The sequence below is a fragment of the Thecamonas trahens genome (genome assembly GCF_000142905.1).
Source record: "Thecamonas trahens ATCC 50062 unplaced genomic scaffold supercont1.14, whole genome shotgun sequence".
Lineage (NCBI taxonomy): Eukaryota > Apusomonadida > Apusomonadidae > Thecamonas > Thecamonas trahens.
Genome location: NW_013657666.1, coordinates 242298 through 258097, shown reverse-complemented (window position 1 = coordinate 258097; position 15800 = coordinate 242298). Strand labels below are relative to the sequence as shown.

The 15800-nt window shown below is 65.4% G+C and overlaps 5 protein-coding genes across 5 annotated transcripts; 1 reads left to right on the top strand and 4 right to left on the bottom strand.

The window, feature by feature from the left end:
- Positions 1-87: 87 nt before the first annotated feature.
- AMSG_03752 (uncharacterized protein) lies at positions 88-4664 on the bottom strand (the record flags this gene model as incomplete). Its single annotated transcript, XM_013904203.1, has 2 exons — positions 88-4221; positions 4645-4664. The coding sequence occupies 2 exons, from the start codon at positions 4662-4664 to the stop codon at positions 120-122; spliced, it is 4122 nt and encodes a 1373-aa protein (XP_013759657.1). The 3' UTR covers positions 88-119.
- Positions 4665-4790: 126 nt separating this feature from the next.
- AMSG_03751 (phosphopantothenate-cysteine ligase) lies at positions 4791-5845 on the bottom strand (the record flags this gene model as incomplete). Its single annotated transcript, XM_013904202.1, has 1 exon — positions 4791-5845. The coding sequence occupies one exon, from the start codon at positions 5843-5845 to the stop codon at positions 4892-4894; it is 954 nt and encodes a 317-aa protein (XP_013759656.1). The 3' UTR covers positions 4791-4891.
- A 203-nt stretch (positions 5846-6048) lies between these two features.
- Positions 6049-13974, top strand: AMSG_03750 (ubiquitin-protein ligase 1; the record flags this gene model as incomplete). The annotated part of the gene is made up of 3 exons (XM_013904201.1): positions 6049-7272; positions 7490-12043; positions 12070-13974. 3 exons carry the CDS (start codon positions 6049-6051, stop codon positions 13972-13974), a joined length of 7683 nt encoding a protein of 2560 aa, XP_013759655.1.
- AMSG_03749 (uncharacterized protein) lies at positions 13869-14921 on the bottom strand (the record flags this gene model as incomplete). The annotated part of the gene is made up of 1 exon (XM_013904200.1): positions 13869-14921. The coding sequence occupies one exon, from the start codon at positions 14919-14921 to the stop codon at positions 13989-13991; it is 933 nt and encodes a 310-aa protein (XP_013759654.1). The 3' UTR covers positions 13869-13988.
- A 146-nt stretch (positions 14922-15067) lies between these two features.
- Positions 15068-15655, bottom strand: AMSG_11784 (uncharacterized protein; the record flags this gene model as incomplete). Its single annotated transcript, XM_013904319.1, has 2 exons — positions 15068-15115; positions 15323-15655. The coding sequence occupies 2 exons, from the start codon at positions 15653-15655 to the stop codon at positions 15068-15070; spliced, it is 381 nt and encodes a 126-aa protein (XP_013759773.1).
- Between the last annotated feature and the right edge of the window lie 145 nt (positions 15656-15800).

Sequence of the window (15800 nt, the reverse complement as noted above, 5' to 3'; positions counted from 1 at the left end):
AGAGGCATGTGCGAAAGTACGATAAAAAGAGGATGTACCATGTATGTAAGAAAATGAGAGGGTGTAGGACGGGTGTGCGGGTGCGCCGAGGTGGTGTGTATGCGTGTTACTGCAACGGACTAGTTGTAAAGATCCTCGTCGTCGTCATCGTCGGCATCGAGGCCAAGGCCGGCGGCCGGTGCGGCACCAGGCGCGGCCGGAGGCGGGACGCCGCCGAAGACACCGTCGACGCCCGAGGTGGTGATGGTCTGGGAGAACATCTCGTACTTGCGGATGTCAGCGTCCGAGACGGAGCGGCGGGCGACAGAGCGGGCGGCCTCAAAGTGTGCGCGCGAGATGTAGGGCACCGGGTCCTCGAGCTCGTCGTCGACGGCGAGCTCCATGCCAGACTCGGCGGCCTCGCGGGCAGCGCGCATGCGGGCCGAGATGGTCTCGCGGATGGCGAGCTTGGCGGCGCGCTGGCAGATCTCGGCAATGTCGGCGCCCGAGAAGCCGGCGGTCGACTGCGCAAGAACGTTGAGGTCGACGTCGGGTGCGACGGGCGACTTGCGGAGGAGCGACTCAAAGATCGAGAGGCGCGACGCAAGGTCCGGCAGCGGAATGTAGATGAGCTGATCGAGGCGGCCCGGACGCATGAGAGCCGAGTCGAGGATGTCCGGCCGGTTTGTGGCGCCAATGATAAAGACATTCTTCTTGACGCCGGCACCGTCGAGCTCGGTGAGGAGCTGGTTGATGACACGGTCCGCGGCGCCGCCGGCGTCGCCACCGCCACCGCCACGCTGGCGGGCGATCGAGTCGAGCTCGTCAAAGAAGAGGATGCAGGGCGCGGCCGAGCGTGCCTTGTCAAAGAGCTCACGGACGTTGGCCTCCGACTCGCCAAACCACATGGTGAGGAGCTCGGCAGCCTTGACCGAGATAAAGTTGGCCTGGCACTCGTTGGCGATGGCCTTTGCCAGCAGGGTCTTGCCGCATCCGGGCGGGCCGTAGAAAAGCACGCCACGCGAGGCCGCCATGCCAAACTTGGCAAAGAGCTCCGGGAACTGGACCGGGTACTGGACCATCTCGCGGAGCTCAGCCTTGACGCCCTCGAGGCCGCCAATGTCGTCCCACGAGACGTTCGGCACCTCGACCGTCGTCTCGCGAAGCGCCGACGGGTTCGACGCCTCAAGCGCGTACAGGAAATGGTCTTGCGTCACCGCCATCGAGTCAAGGATTTCGGCGTCAATGGTGTCGTCGTCGAGGTCGATGATGTCCATCTTCTCGCGAATGCACTGCAGCGCAGCCTCGGTGCAGAGCTGCGCAAGATCAGCACCGACATGCCCGTGCGTGTCGGCAGCCACGACCTCGAGGTCGACATCGTCCGAGAGCTTCATGTTCTTGGTGTGGATGCGGAGAATCTCCAGCCGGCCGACCTGGTCCGGGATGCCAATGTCCAGCTCGCGGTCGAACCGCCCGAACCGCCGCAGCGCCGGGTCGATCGAGTTGGGCCGGTTCGTCGCGGCAATGACCACAACCTGCGACCGCGACTTGACGCCGTCCATCAGCGTGAGGAGCTGCGACACGATGCGCCGCTCGACCTCGCCGTTGGTCTTGTCGCGCTTGGGCGCGATCGAGTCGACCTCGTCGATGAAGATAATCGCCGGCGCGTTCTTCTCCGCCTCCTCGAACGCCTTGCGAAGGTTCGAGTTGTGGACGAGGATGCCCTCGGCGTGGAAGTGCGCTGCGCGCGGGACGATGAGGTCGTAGACCGGCTCGGCGGGGCGCGTCACGCGCGCCACAGCCTTGATGCCCAGCTCGCCGTGGAACGCCGCGTCGCGGCCAGCAGCCGGGCAGCTCCGAGTCGACGTCACAAAGTCGGTCTCGACCTGAGCGTCCATGGTGCGGCCACGGTTGGCATCCATGATGCGACCAGCCACGTCAGCGGGAATGGGCTCGTCAAGCGGGTGGCCCGTGGTGGCGAGTTGATCCTTGACAAAGCGCAGCACAGACTCCCATGCATCGTCCATCTGAACCTCGGTCGGGGCAAAGAGAGCATCGTGATCGTTGAGCTCGCCGAGAACCTGGCCGATGACCTGCGAGCGCAAGTTGGAGGACGAGTGCTTGCCGAGCATGACGAGGGCCTTCTCCAACAGCTTCTCAACAACTGTGTTGTACACGTTGTTCTTGCGAGCAAGCTCACCGGTGATGCCGCGGTTGACGGCAAAGCTCGAGGCCTTGGTGGCACTGTAGCGGACGCCGATGTTACGCTGGAACGCAACGATGTTGCTGGGCTCGCTCACAAGGTCGAACGTGTACACGCACGACGCGAGGTCGTCGTTGAACGCGTGCGAGCGGACCTGAGTCTTGTTGACGCGCACAGCCACCCCAAGGTCAGTGTATGCCGCCATGAGAGCGGCCTGGTACGCCTCGAGCTCGCCGAGCTCAGCCTGCGAAGGCCCATCCGCGGAGGAGAAGTCCTTCGAGAAGGAAGTGCCCATGACAGCAAATGTGCGGCGGGAGTCGCCAGAGCGCGCGACAGCCTTGTCGCCGTCCGCTCCGTGGAGGCCTGCAATGTACTCGCGCCGGAAAAGGGGCGGCGCGGAGGAGAAGACCGCCGGGAGGTGGAACGACTTCTTGTGGCCGGAGGCGTCGAGAGGGATGATCTCCGCGATGGCGTCACGAACAGCCGCCGGCAGGGCACACTCCCAGCCAGACATGTTGCTCGACTCCTCGTCAACCAGGGTGCGCTCGTTGTTGACAAAGCGCGTGGCGCCGAGCTCAAAGCCGAGCAGGTCCAGGTCGGTCGCGAGCGCATCGACATCGAGGCGGCTGCCAAGAATGACGCGAGCGCGGCGGCCGGTGAAAGACCCACCGCCCATCACAAGGCCGGCGATGCGGCCAAGGACGGCCATGGTCTCGGCCAGCGCGGCATCGTCGTCGCCGAGGGCGATCGCGCGAACGGCGGGCGACGCGAGTGCGGCGGCGTAAGCCGATCCGGGCGCAACCGTATGGTCGGTGTTGCCGGTAACAGGCAGCGCCTGCGCCCAGAGAACGTGCTCGGTGGTGAGCTCCTTGGCCGGAGTGTAGGCAAAGTCAGAGGCACCAGGCGCACGGGCGTAGAACAGGTGGTCCGGAGTAAAGACCAACTCGGTGCCGTCCTGGGCAACAATCTCCACAAACTGGGTCCGCGGCCCGTTGTTGCGGTACTCAGCCGGGGCGGCCGAGAGCGCAGACGTGACGCGGCGGGCGTCAAAGTCGAGCGGGGCCTCGCCCGGGAGCGGCACCGGGGCGGCGCCCGCACCGGTCGGGACGGTGGCGGTCAGGACCTGGTGCCGGGTGTCGTAGGTGTCAATGCGGCGGCCGACACCGGCGTAGTCGGTGACGATGGTCGAGCCGATGGCGCACTCTGACTCTCCGGCCATCTTGGACATGATCTCCGGCCCGTTAAGGAGGAAGAAGAACGCGCCCGTCTCGTTGGCAACAGCGCGGGCAATGAGGGTCTTTCCAGTTCCGGGCGGACCGTACATGAGGATGCCGCGCGGTGGCTTGACGCCGATCGACTTGAAGAGCTGCGGGTGGCGGAGCGGGAGCTCGACCATCTCGCGGATCTGAGCGAGCTGCTTGCGGCAGCCGCCAATGTCGTCGTAGCCGACGTCGTCGAGCCGCTCCTCGTCCTCGCGCTTGATCGGCTCGCCCTCGCAGTGAATGACGGTCTCGGGCGCCACGATGCAGTACGGGAGAGGGTCGGTCTCGACAACCTTGAACTCGACCGCGCGCATGCCGCCGCGGACCTGGAACAGATCGCCCTTGCGGACCGGCCGGTATGCCTCGAGAAAGTACGGCTTGAGGAAGACGTCAAAGAGCGAGCCGGTCACACCCTCGATCGTGTCGTCGATCGGGAGCACGTGAATGCGCGACCCGTACTTGACGTCCGGGCACGGGTGGATCGAGACGACGTCCGAGAGCCGGACCCGCAGGTTGTTGCGAACCACCTTGTTCATCCGGATCTTGTTCTCGGCACACGTGTCATCTGCAAGCACAATGCATACCGTGTCGCGCCGCTTCTTGCCCTTCAGCAGCACCGTGTCGCCGCGGAACAGCTGCAGCCGCTCCATCGTCGCCGTGTTGAGCGCAACAACCGAGTTGTCATCGTTCTCGGCCTCCTCGACCACCAGCCGGTTCGGCCGGTCCTTCTTCCGCAGGATCGCCGTCGCGATCTCGTCCTGCTTCGTGTCCTTCGGACTGTCCCCACATTTCCTCCCTCGTTTGTGAGTCGCTTGCCCAGGTGCGGGAACTGCCCGCTCCCCACCCCCCTCTTTTCACAAGACAAAAAACCAGGCGACCACCGAGCGGCTCGGCCCCACCAGCGGAAGCAAGGCTCCGTCTGCGTCTGCGCATGTTACTTTGTGCCCTCGCATTGCGGCAGCATGCCTACGTAGGGAGGCAGGTACACTGCTGACAGGCGGAAGCGTCATCAGCAACCCCGTCTGCCATGCCGCCCGTCGCCCGCCAGCCCACCGGTCGCGGGTCGCCTTCGTCGGGTGGCAGAAGGAACTTTCGCAAAGGGGCTACAGGGGTTGTTCACAGCCGGAGGGGAACATGGAGGAGAAAGACGGGAAAGTGGGGAAAGGGGAGAGGAGAGCATGGTGGGTGGTGGGTGCGTACACAGAGGGGTCGTCGGCCATCTTTTGGAGGTGTCCGAGTGAAGTGTGGACAACGACGTGGTGGTGTGGCTGGCGATTGAGGTGAGGACGTGACAGAGCCGCTGGCTGCCGAGTCGCATTCCAGGTGGCACCGCCTAGTGGCTACCTGATGTCAGCAGTTGCCGACGGCAGTTAGCACAGCCGGCCGTTGGCTCTTATTCGCATCCGATGAGATGGAGTGCTCATCCAGCTCCTCGCCCCGAAGCCAGCTACGAGTTCCTGACAAACGCCTCGTGTTCGGCCTTGAGAGTCTGCACCAGCTGAATCTCGATCGGTTCGCCAGGCGCACCTGGGGAGACGTCGACCACGGGCCGGCTGGCGTCGGCGTGGACGACGTGGACGAGCTCGTTGCGGTTGTCGAGCCGGTTGGCCACCACCAGGTTGACGCCATACTTGGCGATGGCGCGCCGTGCCTTGGCCTCAACCAGCGCCGCATCGGTCTCCAGCTTGAACGAGACCACCAGTGCAGCCGGCGCCCATTCCGCATGCAGCGCACCGAGCATCTTGGGCACCGGCTCGAGCTCCAGCACCAGCGCCTCGGCTGACGACTGGATCTTGTGTTCAGGCATGGCGGCTGTCGGCACGTAGTAGTCCGACACTGCCGCTGCTAGGTACATCATCGCCCGCGCGCCCAGGCTCTCCACGCATTGCGCCACCCGCCGCAGCAGCCACAGGTAGTCCTCGACGGTCACAAACGGAATCTCCAGCAGCATGCCGCTGGCCTTGGCGGCGCGGCGGGCTCGGACACACGCCACCACTGGCGACTCGTTTGGCACCAGCAGAGAGCCGTCGCCGGTCTCAACCAGCGCGCCTGGGCCATCGGCATCAAACAGAGCCTCCATGCTCATCTGCGACAGGTACGGCCGCTTCGAGCCGGCACGATGGAGGAAGACAACTCGATAGCCCGCAGCCAAAAAGGCCTCAGCCGATCGCGAGCCGCGAGTGCCTGTCGAGAAGTTGTCCACAAACCGCACCGTTCGCCGCTCCAGCGGCACCATCGTTCCGCCCGAGGTGACCACCACCGTCAAGACCTCATCGCTGGCCGCCACAAAGGCCTCAACCTGTCCAGCCGCCTTCTCCAGCCACTCTGGCGCCGTCGCCTCTCCCTCAAAGTAAGCCACCGCCGACTCTGCCGGCGCCGCGGTATCTGCTATCGCCGCCATTAGAAGCTAGTGAGTGAGGTGTGGCCGTGACCGCAGCCAAATCTCTAGCCGTCACGTACGCTGGTGTTGTGCTCGCCGAACAAGCCGCGAGCTGTGCGACACGGCGGAGCCAAACCGTGCGAAGGAAGAGAAGGAACGAGTGACGGCCATTGGCCCACCACCACGCACACCCCACCTCCCCTCCCCCCCCCCCCCCTTCCCACATGCGCCTACCTCCACGGGTTGGCGCGGCCGCAGCTGCCGCACCCTGGCTCGCTACAGGCTCACCGCTGCCGATTCTTCACACCCTGCATGCCCACGACTCGCCCGACTCGCGGCCTCTTACCCTACGACCACCGCCACCCCCTCTGCCGCCACTGCTGCATCCTCTTCCCCACGCTCCAAGTGCTGGTGGCACAGGCAGCGCGGATGGCGAGACAGAGGGCGATCCGGCGGCCGGTGCCGCCTCGGCCATTCTGGCCGCTCTGCTGCCGCTGCTCCATGCTGCGGCGCCCGACCATCTGCCTGCAGCCGCCGCCTCTGTTACCGCCGCCCTCTCCGCTCTACCGCCCGGTGTTCTCCTCGTCCGCGATGGCCTGGCCGCTCACGCCGTCACGGTTCTCTCGTCGCTTGTTGTTGCCCACCCGTCCCCGGCTGCACTCGATGCCGCTGTCGCGCTGGCCCGCGCCGCCCCCTCGACCGACACGCTGCTCTGCGCCATCTCGCTCGCCCTCGACACACCGGCCGCGCTCTCAGACAGCCAACTAGATGCAGTCCGCACAGGTGCCGCTACCGCTTCTCGTGAGCTTGTTGCTACCTCCTACCTGCCACGCTACCCGCTTCCGGGTGCGTGTACACTGCCGGGTCCCTCGTCGTCGGCGCTGCTCGCCTCGGGCGCGTCTGCCAACTTTGTCCTCCTCCCCTCCGGCGAGCTGCTCACGCTCTGCAAGGTATCTTCAGTCACGCTCACCTCGCAACAACTTGACCTCCCCGACGAAGCCCATCCGCCGTCGTCGATAGCAGTCTTGTGCGATGACACTGTACTCATTGTTGCTTGCGGCTCCGAGGTCATGCTGGCCTTTGTTCTTAACCCTCGTGCGCCTGCCGAGCACCTACCTCATCTCTCGCACCTTCTCACCGAGCTTATCCCTTGCCCCAATGCTGCACTCACCATCGCCGCCCTCGTCCATCCGAAAGCTCCCCCAACGCTCCTCGTCGCCACTACCGCCACCTTTGCGCGGGGCACCTCTTCGGTCCTTCACACCGTTGCCATCGCCGATGCGTTGTCAGATCGCGCCACTGCTTCTCTCACCTCGCGCACCGCCGTCGCCCTTCCTCCGGGCTCGTCTCTTCTCGACTCGCCCAGCCCCGCGCTCGCCTTTGCTCTCACTCCGCCTCCTCACCGTGACCTTCTCGCGCTCGACACTGCGTCCGGCGACATGCTTGGCGTCCCCACGCACTCGGACCACACACCCCACCACCGCTTTTCTATGACCGTGCTCTCGACGCCTTCCTCTTTGAAAGTGCCATCGCCCCGTCGCCGTTTGCCAGCTACTACGCCGCGCCTGCAGACACACCCATCGCAAGCCTTGCTGCGCTCCTCACCCACGTTCCAGCCGCACCACCCTCACCGGACCGGGCCGCCTTCCTTCTTCACGTCCTAAGCCGGCTCTGCGCCCAACCTTCCCCTCGCCGGCGCCGCTTTGGCTGGTCTGGCACCACGTGCTCCCGCTAGCCGATCCCGAGACGACTGCAGCACTCGCCGGCCACCTGGTCACTCTTGCACCGCACTTTCCGGGCCCGGTTGCCGCACTTTATGCCGCCAACTGGCACGCGCTCGTACCCGAGCCGGCCGACCAGGCTGCTGCTCTCGGCAAAGTGCTCGCCGCTCTTGCAGTCGGGCCGGCATCATCTGTTGCCCCTCTCCCACCAATGGTCGCAGGCTGCGCCCGCGCGCTCCTCGCCACGTCGTCGGCTCTTCAAAGCCTCACACCGGCCACCGTCCTCCGCATCCTTATCACCGCACTGCCGCGCTCTGGTATAATTGCGCCGGCCTTTGCTGCGGTTGTGCTCGCCGTCCTGCCTCGCGCCCTCACGTCGCCAGACCTCGATGCCGTCGGCCGCGTTCTCGAATTTGCCTCTCTCCTGCACGACTCGCTTCTTCCTGACATGGCGTTGACGGTCATCAACCACACCGCGACTGCACTCTCAGCCCTGCTTGTATCGCCGGCTCTCTCGCACGCCTGCACTGTTTTTGCGCCAATGCTTGCCGTCCCGGCGCTGCGGGCTGGCGTCGCCTCCAGCCCCACCCACATTCCGCTGTTGCCACACGGCTTTGCTGCCGAACTCCGCACCCTGCTTGCCTCGGCCTCGCAGGCGTCCATCATCCTTGCTTCACCTCATCTCACGCTCGCTCTCCACGCCTCTTGGCACCTCGCTGGCCGGCCGACCTCCCCCTCGTTGGCCTTTGCCCGCAGCGTCGCCAATCTCGTTCGCGCCATCCACTACGCTGACCGACCAACCCGTCACGCCGCGCGTACCCTCTGCACCCTCGTCCCCCAGCACTGGCAAGCGCCTGACCTCCCGGTCTCCCCTACGATCCTCCTTGACGTTGTCGCCGGCCTTGGGCCACATCCGTCCGACGCAGACCTCGACACCCTCCGTGCCGCTGCCACCGTCCTCTCCGACCACGCCCACTTCTGCTGCGAGCTCGCACCGTTGCTGGCTACCGAAATCGACTCGCTGCCGCTTTCGCTTGCTCGCCCGCTCCTCCGTGCTCTTCCTTGCGTGGCCGCAGTTGTCATTGACGCTTTGGTTGTCCGACTCGATTCCAGCCTCAGTGACGTCGACGCTTCCCTTGTCGCCCATCTAGTTGACGTCTGCCACGACCCGCTCGGACCGGAGCTCCTCCACTGGCTCCTGGGCCTCGCTCTTGCTCCGCGTTTGACTCACGTGCTGCTCTGGCCGACGCTGCGTGCGCTGGCCCGCGAGTCGGCGCCCGCTCTCACCACACTAGTCGACAATGTCGTCTGCGGCCTTACCGCTGCCACATGCCTGGTCCTGATAGCAATTGCGAGCCCCCTCGCTCGCCGTGTCGTACTGGATGCTCTACCGGCAGCGGCCAGCCGAGAGTTGCTCGACTCAGCCGCCACCGACGTCGCGCCTGAAGAGGCCGACGTCATTGTCAGCGCGCTGCTATCTCTTGCATTCCATGACACCAACCTCGTTTCTTTTGCCGCAGACGCTCTATTTGACGACTCCCGATGGTCGGCCCCAATGATCCCGTCGCGGCTGCGGACCTTTCAATGGTGCATCTCGCCCAGTGCACCACCCGAGAGTCGCACCGCTTTTACGGCTGCTGCCGTGCGCGCACTCGGTGGAGCATCTGCCAGTGCTGTGTTCACGGGCCTCATGCCGCCACCTCCCCGCGACGCTGCACTGCTAGCACCGGGCTCTCCTCTAACCACCAAAATACGCGGAGTGGCTGTCCACGGCGTCTCGCTTGGCTTTGTCGCGACTGCAAGTCTGGGAACCGACACGATTGCGCTGCTCACTGACGACGGCGACGTTGTCCACGTCCAGCACGCGCTCACCTCGGTACTATCGGCCCACCGGCCTGCGCAACTGGACGGCCTTGACCACGAGTTGCTGACAGCGCTTGCCGCTGCGTTAGCATTGTCGCCGCTCGTCGTGGGAGGCGACCCCGACGGCGTCGCAGCTCTGGTCGCCGTCACCACCTGGCTAGTTCCCCGCCATGTCGCCGCAAGCCCCCTGGCCATCGAGCAGCTCGCGCGTCTGGCCGCCCTTCCCTCACCGCTCCTCCGGGAAGTGCCCCACAGCGAGCTAGTCGGTGCGCTGGACGAGCTAGCTACTGCCCGACACCTTCCCGGTGGGCTCTCAGTCAAGATCTCGCTAGGCTCGCGGCGCTTTGTCGCCAACGAAGTTGCTGGCCTCGAGGCTGACGCCCGAAGCGCCGGACTCACTCGCGACCACCTCGAGCGCGGTTGGGCCCGGTTCCGCGAGCTGGACACAGACAACGACGGGCTTCTGGATGTCACCGACTTTGCGGCTGCTGGCCTTCCGGTCTCGTCGCCGTTGTTTGCGAGCTACATTGCGGCATGCCGTCGGCCAGACTCGGGCCGGATCGACGTGCTCTCGTTTCTACGAGCTTCAATCCTGGCAACTGCCACCCCACCTCCGACCAAGTCGTCTTCATCGCGATCAGACGACGACGGCCTGCGAACGTTCTTCCTCTCAGCCATCGCCGCCTGCCCTGACGGTCTCCCGTCTGTGGATGCCGACGGCGTCGGAGTCATCTTGGACGTCGGTTCACTCATTACAGGGCCGTGTGAGATCACAGGCTCACTCCTTGCCGACGATCCGTCAGCGTCACTTGGAAGCTCCCCGTCGACCGCAACCTTGCAGCAGGCGCTGGTCAGCAAGCGGACTGTCTGGCTTCTTCCAGTTGCGGCAATGGCCCAGGAGCCGGCGACAACAGACTGCAGTGTGCCATCGTTCTGGCTCGCCCCGCTAGCGAGCGATGAGGCCACCATCGCCGAACTGGCGGTCCAAGCTGCCGCCGCCGCTCACCGCCCTCTCGGCCTTATCCTCAGCTCTCCCGACGCTTCGCCCCACCATGCGCTTGGAGGCGACATGCCGCTCATTGTGGTTGCCAAAGCCGACCATGCCCAACTGCTCGCGTTCAGCACGGGCTTGAGTGCCACCGGCCAACATTCCATCCCGGCCGTACTTGAGCCACGAGCCGTTCCTGAACAAGCGATTTCGGAGCTCTCTAGCCGCGAGTATGACTCGCTGGCGGCGCTCTCCTCGAATCACAGCCATGGCCAGCTGCGCGATGTGACGGCCAATGCGACTGCTGATCTCCACGCACCCATGGCGAGTCTCGATGCCACTGGGCGTGCGGCTGCCGTTCTGCGGTTTGCGCTCGGAGTGCAGCGGGCTCGGACAGGCCTAGTGTCGACACTCAACGAGCTCGCGGCGGCGGTCGCCAGAGGCGCTATCGCCACCACTGATGCGCATGATCTTGTCGTACCTGTACTCGACTTGCTGCTTGCAGTAGCCGATGTCGAGGGCCAGCACTCTTGGGCCGGAGAGCTGCCACCGATGACTGCGGCGCTCGGGCGCCTTGCCGAACATGTGCCGCGCCTGCGCAGCTCTCTGCTCAACCTCGCTCTGACTCGCGCTGCGGCGTGGTTCGACGCCGCCACGTCGGTGCGGACGCCCAGAGCCAGCCGATCATCATTGCCGGGCGCAACGGTAGTACCGGGAGCCGATGTGTCCACCAGCGAGCCGCTGTGGCTGCCTGCGGGCGGTAGCCACGGCAATGCAATTTCAAGTATTGGCTTTGGCGCCGACTGTGATGCGTGCCGCGTTGAGGTACTCGATGGCACCCACCAGGTTACCATTGGCATCGCTCACGATGTCGGGGCGGTCTCACAGGCAGCGACAGATCAAGACCCCACATTTGTGGTCGAGATGACTTGCGACGATGTGGTCCACGTCGGCGTAGTGCACCGGGCTGAGAGCCTTACCGAGCTCGGCATCGCCAACCAGCCAGACACAACCGTAGTCGCTGTTGCGCACAACGGCCGCCTTGTGGCACACGCACTCGTCGCGAGCCTCTCTTCCCAGTCTCACCGCGTGAGTGTGAGTCTGGAGTCTGGCAGCACCGCATGCCGGCTCACTCCACTGGACGTTTGGAAGCATTCGGTGTCCGCCAGCCCGGTCCTTCGCACCCCGCTCTCCTCGCTAGCGTCCACCAGCACCCATCGCGACGGCGAAGTTGCTGGCTGGCTGATCACTTTCCGCGATCAGCCCGGTGCCGGTGTGGTCGCGGGCGCGGTCTTTGCGAGCCGGTCAGCCCGTGAGGCATACGCCCGATTCGAGGGCACGCCTGGCGCAATGGGGAGCTTTGTAGTGCCACATGCGGATCCGTGGCTTCGGATGAACGACGCGGCTCAGACAGCGGTGTGTGCTGTTGGACTGCGCCCCGACGAGCTCTCGCTCGACGCCGCGTGGCTCTCGCAGCCGTCGCTCCACCTGCTCCTGGGTGCGCTCGACTGCGCAGCCACCCGCTTCGAGCTGGCGAGGCAGCCGCAGCTTGCCGCAACTGTCTCGCGATGGCTGTGGGCGAGCGTGGCGGTCGCGTACCGATTGGCGCCACTCGCCGGCCGCGCCATTTGTGCGCTGGCGGCCGACGTGACCACCTCCCCGAACGCACGCAGGGCTGGAAGGAGCTGGCCAGCGAGATCGAGGCCATAGCTCTCTCGCCATGGGATGTCGACCAGACTGGCCACCTTCCGCCGCTGATGGGCAAGCCGTCAAAGGCTGGCATCTTCACCGAGGCTGCACTGTGGACGACTGCTGTCGGCTCTGGCTCGCCGAACGAGGTCGCGTTCCCGCTGTTGGCCCTACAAACGCTGATGGCTTACGGCTACGACGAAGCAGAGCCACAGGACGCGTTTACGGATTGGGCGGCGCGTGTGAGCGCCTTGGTCCACGGTGGTGAGGGCGAGAGGGAGGTTGGCGGAGCTGCTGAGGCCGTGGTACCGCTGGCTGTAACCGGACTGGGCGCCAGCGCCACAGTGAGCTACGGACTCGTCGACCCATCAGCATCGCTGGTGGCGACGCTCCCACCAGAGCTCGAGGAGGTCACTGAGGTGTCGGTGGTGTACTGCGGACCGCCGCGCGGCGGCGAGGCCGCGTCTGTCGAGCTGTACGTGCTAGAGCACGATGAGCAAACCAGCCCTAGCGAGGCGTTTGCGAGCGCGGTATTGAGCGGGTTGCCACCGACGGCTGTGGTCTCCTTCACCAGCTCCACGGTGGTCAAGGTTGCCACCCGTGGCTCGCTACTTGTTGCGATGGCGGACGCACCAGTCACGCTTGCGCTTCGCGGTAGCATGCGGGGTGGGCTGGAGGCGACCTTGCCGGACGCGGCCACTTTTGGCCTGCAGTGGTGCGTCTCGGCTGCGCTCTCGCTAAGCACGTTAGACGCCAGACCGAGCGCGCTTGGGAGCATGGTCTCCGCTCTGCGTGGCCTGGTGCATCCACAGGTGAGGCGTGTGTTTGCCGACGAAGAGCTGGCGCGGACGGCGGGCGAGGTCAAGACGGGTGCACCGGCGCCGGTCGAGACCATCGAGCTCGATGTCGGGCTGAGTGGGGGCGGTGACGCTGCAGCGCTCGTCGCGTCGCAGCTCACGGCGCACGTGACGGCCCGATCTGCGGCTGAGCTGCGGACCCAGTCGCGGCCGTGGAAGGTGGCCTTTCGGGGGCTCCCTGCTGCTGACGCTGGCGGGCCGTTCCGTGAGGCTCTTTCGCTTTTTGCCACAGGCCTCCGGGCCATTGTTCTGGAGCCGTCGCCGAACCAGGCGCTCAACGTGGGCGAGAGCCGCAGTGACTGGGTGTTTGTCTCGGGTGAGCCGAGTGTGTCGCAGAAGCAGATGCTGCGCGCGCTCGGCATGCTCATGGGCTACTGTGTGCGATCGCCGGGTCTTCTCGAACTCGACCTTCCGCTACGGGTGTGGCGTGCCTTGACATACTCGCGCGAGGCCGGCGGCGTCGGGGTGCTGGCGGCGCAAGACAGCCTGGTGGCGATGTCGCTTGCGGCGAACCATGGCGACGATGTCAGCGCCGCCGACGCGGCTGCGAATGCACTTCTGGCGGCAACGTCAGCAGCCGAGGCGGCGGTGCGCGATGGACTGGAAGCCATTGTCCCGCCGAGTGTTCTCAGAATCATGCTGCCCGATGAGCTCGAGCTGGCAGTCTCCGGCCACCGCGAGCTCGATCTGGAGCAGCTGCGCGAGGCCGCACTTGTTGTCGCCCCGCTCGACGAGACCTCGCCCGAAGTCGAGTACACCTGGCAGGCGCTGACTTCGTTTGACGCAGACCTCCGCGCCGCTTTTGTCCAGTTTGTCTGGGGCCGGAGGCGGCTCTCGCCGTGCGAGATGGCGGAGAAGCACCTGACACTACGTAGGCTTGTGGTCCCACCAGGTACTGAGCCAGACACTGTCTTGCCACAAGCATCGACCTGCTGGTTCATGCTCTACCTCCCGCCTTGGTCCAGCTACGAGGTCGCCCGCGAGCGACTAGCATACGCATTGGTCGAGTGTCGCGCCATGGGTCGCGAGTAAAGTTCCAAGTGACGTCATGTCCAGCTCGCCGGTGGAGTGTACGAAATCGCGTTCACGTCCGGCAGCGTGCCCGAGCCGCCGAGCCAGTGGGCAGCGAGCCTGCCAAGAGCCTGAGCAAGCGGCATCGACGGCTCGGGCGAGCCGCCGCGGACCACAAACTGGGCAAACACCGCAGGCTCAGCAGAAGGGCCCAATCCCAGAGCGCGATGGAGGCCGATCGTGAACTGGACGACCTGTGCACGAGCAGCGAGCCACTCGCAAGCGGCTGGGCCAAGGGCCTCCACGCTCTCTGCCGCAGATTGAAGCATGCCACGACCGTCGCTGGCCCAGACTGGGACAACAATGATGGCGTCGAGCGGCGGTACGTCGGTCAGCACTGCATCCGCCAGGATGGTGAGCCCTGTAAGAGTGCGGACGACCGGCTTATCCGCTGCGGCCACCACCACGACCCGGAACGGCGAGCCGACCGGATGCCCCGCGAGGCGGACGCCGGCAAGCACGGCAGCCACATGGGCCAGAACGTGAACATCCGAAGCAGCACTGACAACGAGGCCAATGGTGACCCATGGCGTGACCTCACCGTCATCACAGCCCGCAGCTGCGGCTGCAGCTTCCGCCGTGTGGCCACGGATGGCCGGGACGAGCAGTCGGAGTGCGGCGGCATCGGGCGCAGCGTTCTCCACACTCTCTGCGCCATCGGCCTCGCCCACGGCGGGAAGGGCAGCGGCGGCCTTGTCCGAGCACTCTTGCGGGTGAGCCAACGCAACACGCAGGTCGGCAACAAGGGCATCCGCATCGCGAGAGGAGGAAAAGGCGGCGAGGGCGGCGAGGACAGGAGCGGTACCGGCGCGCATGGCGGCGGCGAGGGCGACGTGTTCTGCCGTGGAGAGGGCGTCGCAGATGACCTGCGACACGGCGTCCATGGCCAGCTCCTCGGCCTCGCTCATGAGTTGGCTTGGCTTGGCTTGGCTTGGCTTGGGGTCGGGTTTGGGGAGAGAGGCGCTGCGCTGTCCGTGCGGCGTTGCCACATTTACAACCACTCGCGCTGCTGCGGCAGCGGACCAGGCACACGCGATTCTGGCTACGACTCTGGCTACGACTCTGGTTGCGACTCTGGTTGCGGCTGCGGCTGCGGCGCGACCTGATCCACCCCAAACGTACTGGAAGCAGCGGGCGTGGCCATAGCCGGCGCAGCTGACGAAGAAGACGATGGCGAGGATGACGATGGAGGTGAGGACGGCGACGTCGAGCGTCGCCGCCGCCGCGAACGGCGCGACTTGTGGTGGTGCCGCGAACGGCGGCGGTGCGAGCGGCGCTTGTACTTGTGCTTTGACCGTGATTGACGTACATGCTTGTCCGAGCTCTCACCCGAGTCGTTCTCGTCGAGCGATGATGTTGACGACGATGGCGACGAGACGGACGATGACGACGTGGACGAGAGCGAGTCATCATCGGTGGCAATCGCAGAGTCACCGGTGGTGATCAACTCGTCCAGCTTGGCCTTCGACTTTGACTTTGACTTTGTCTTGGACTTTGACTTGCGCTTGGACTTTGACTTGTGCCGTGACCGGTGCGACCGCTTGTGACGGTGCTTACGCTTGTGCGACTTGGACTTGGCCTTGGACTTGGACTTGTCCTTGGACTTGTCCTTGCTCGAGCTCGGAGGCAGCGCCGGCGCCATGGTTGCAGTTCTCAACTCCGCCAGCTCCTTGCGGTCGACGACGACTCGGAGCCCAATCGATTCACCGGACTCGTCGGGCTGGCGATCGACGCGCCGCTAGCACCAAGCGAGGCGGTCGAAGCCCTCCAACTGATGCCGTGGCCCT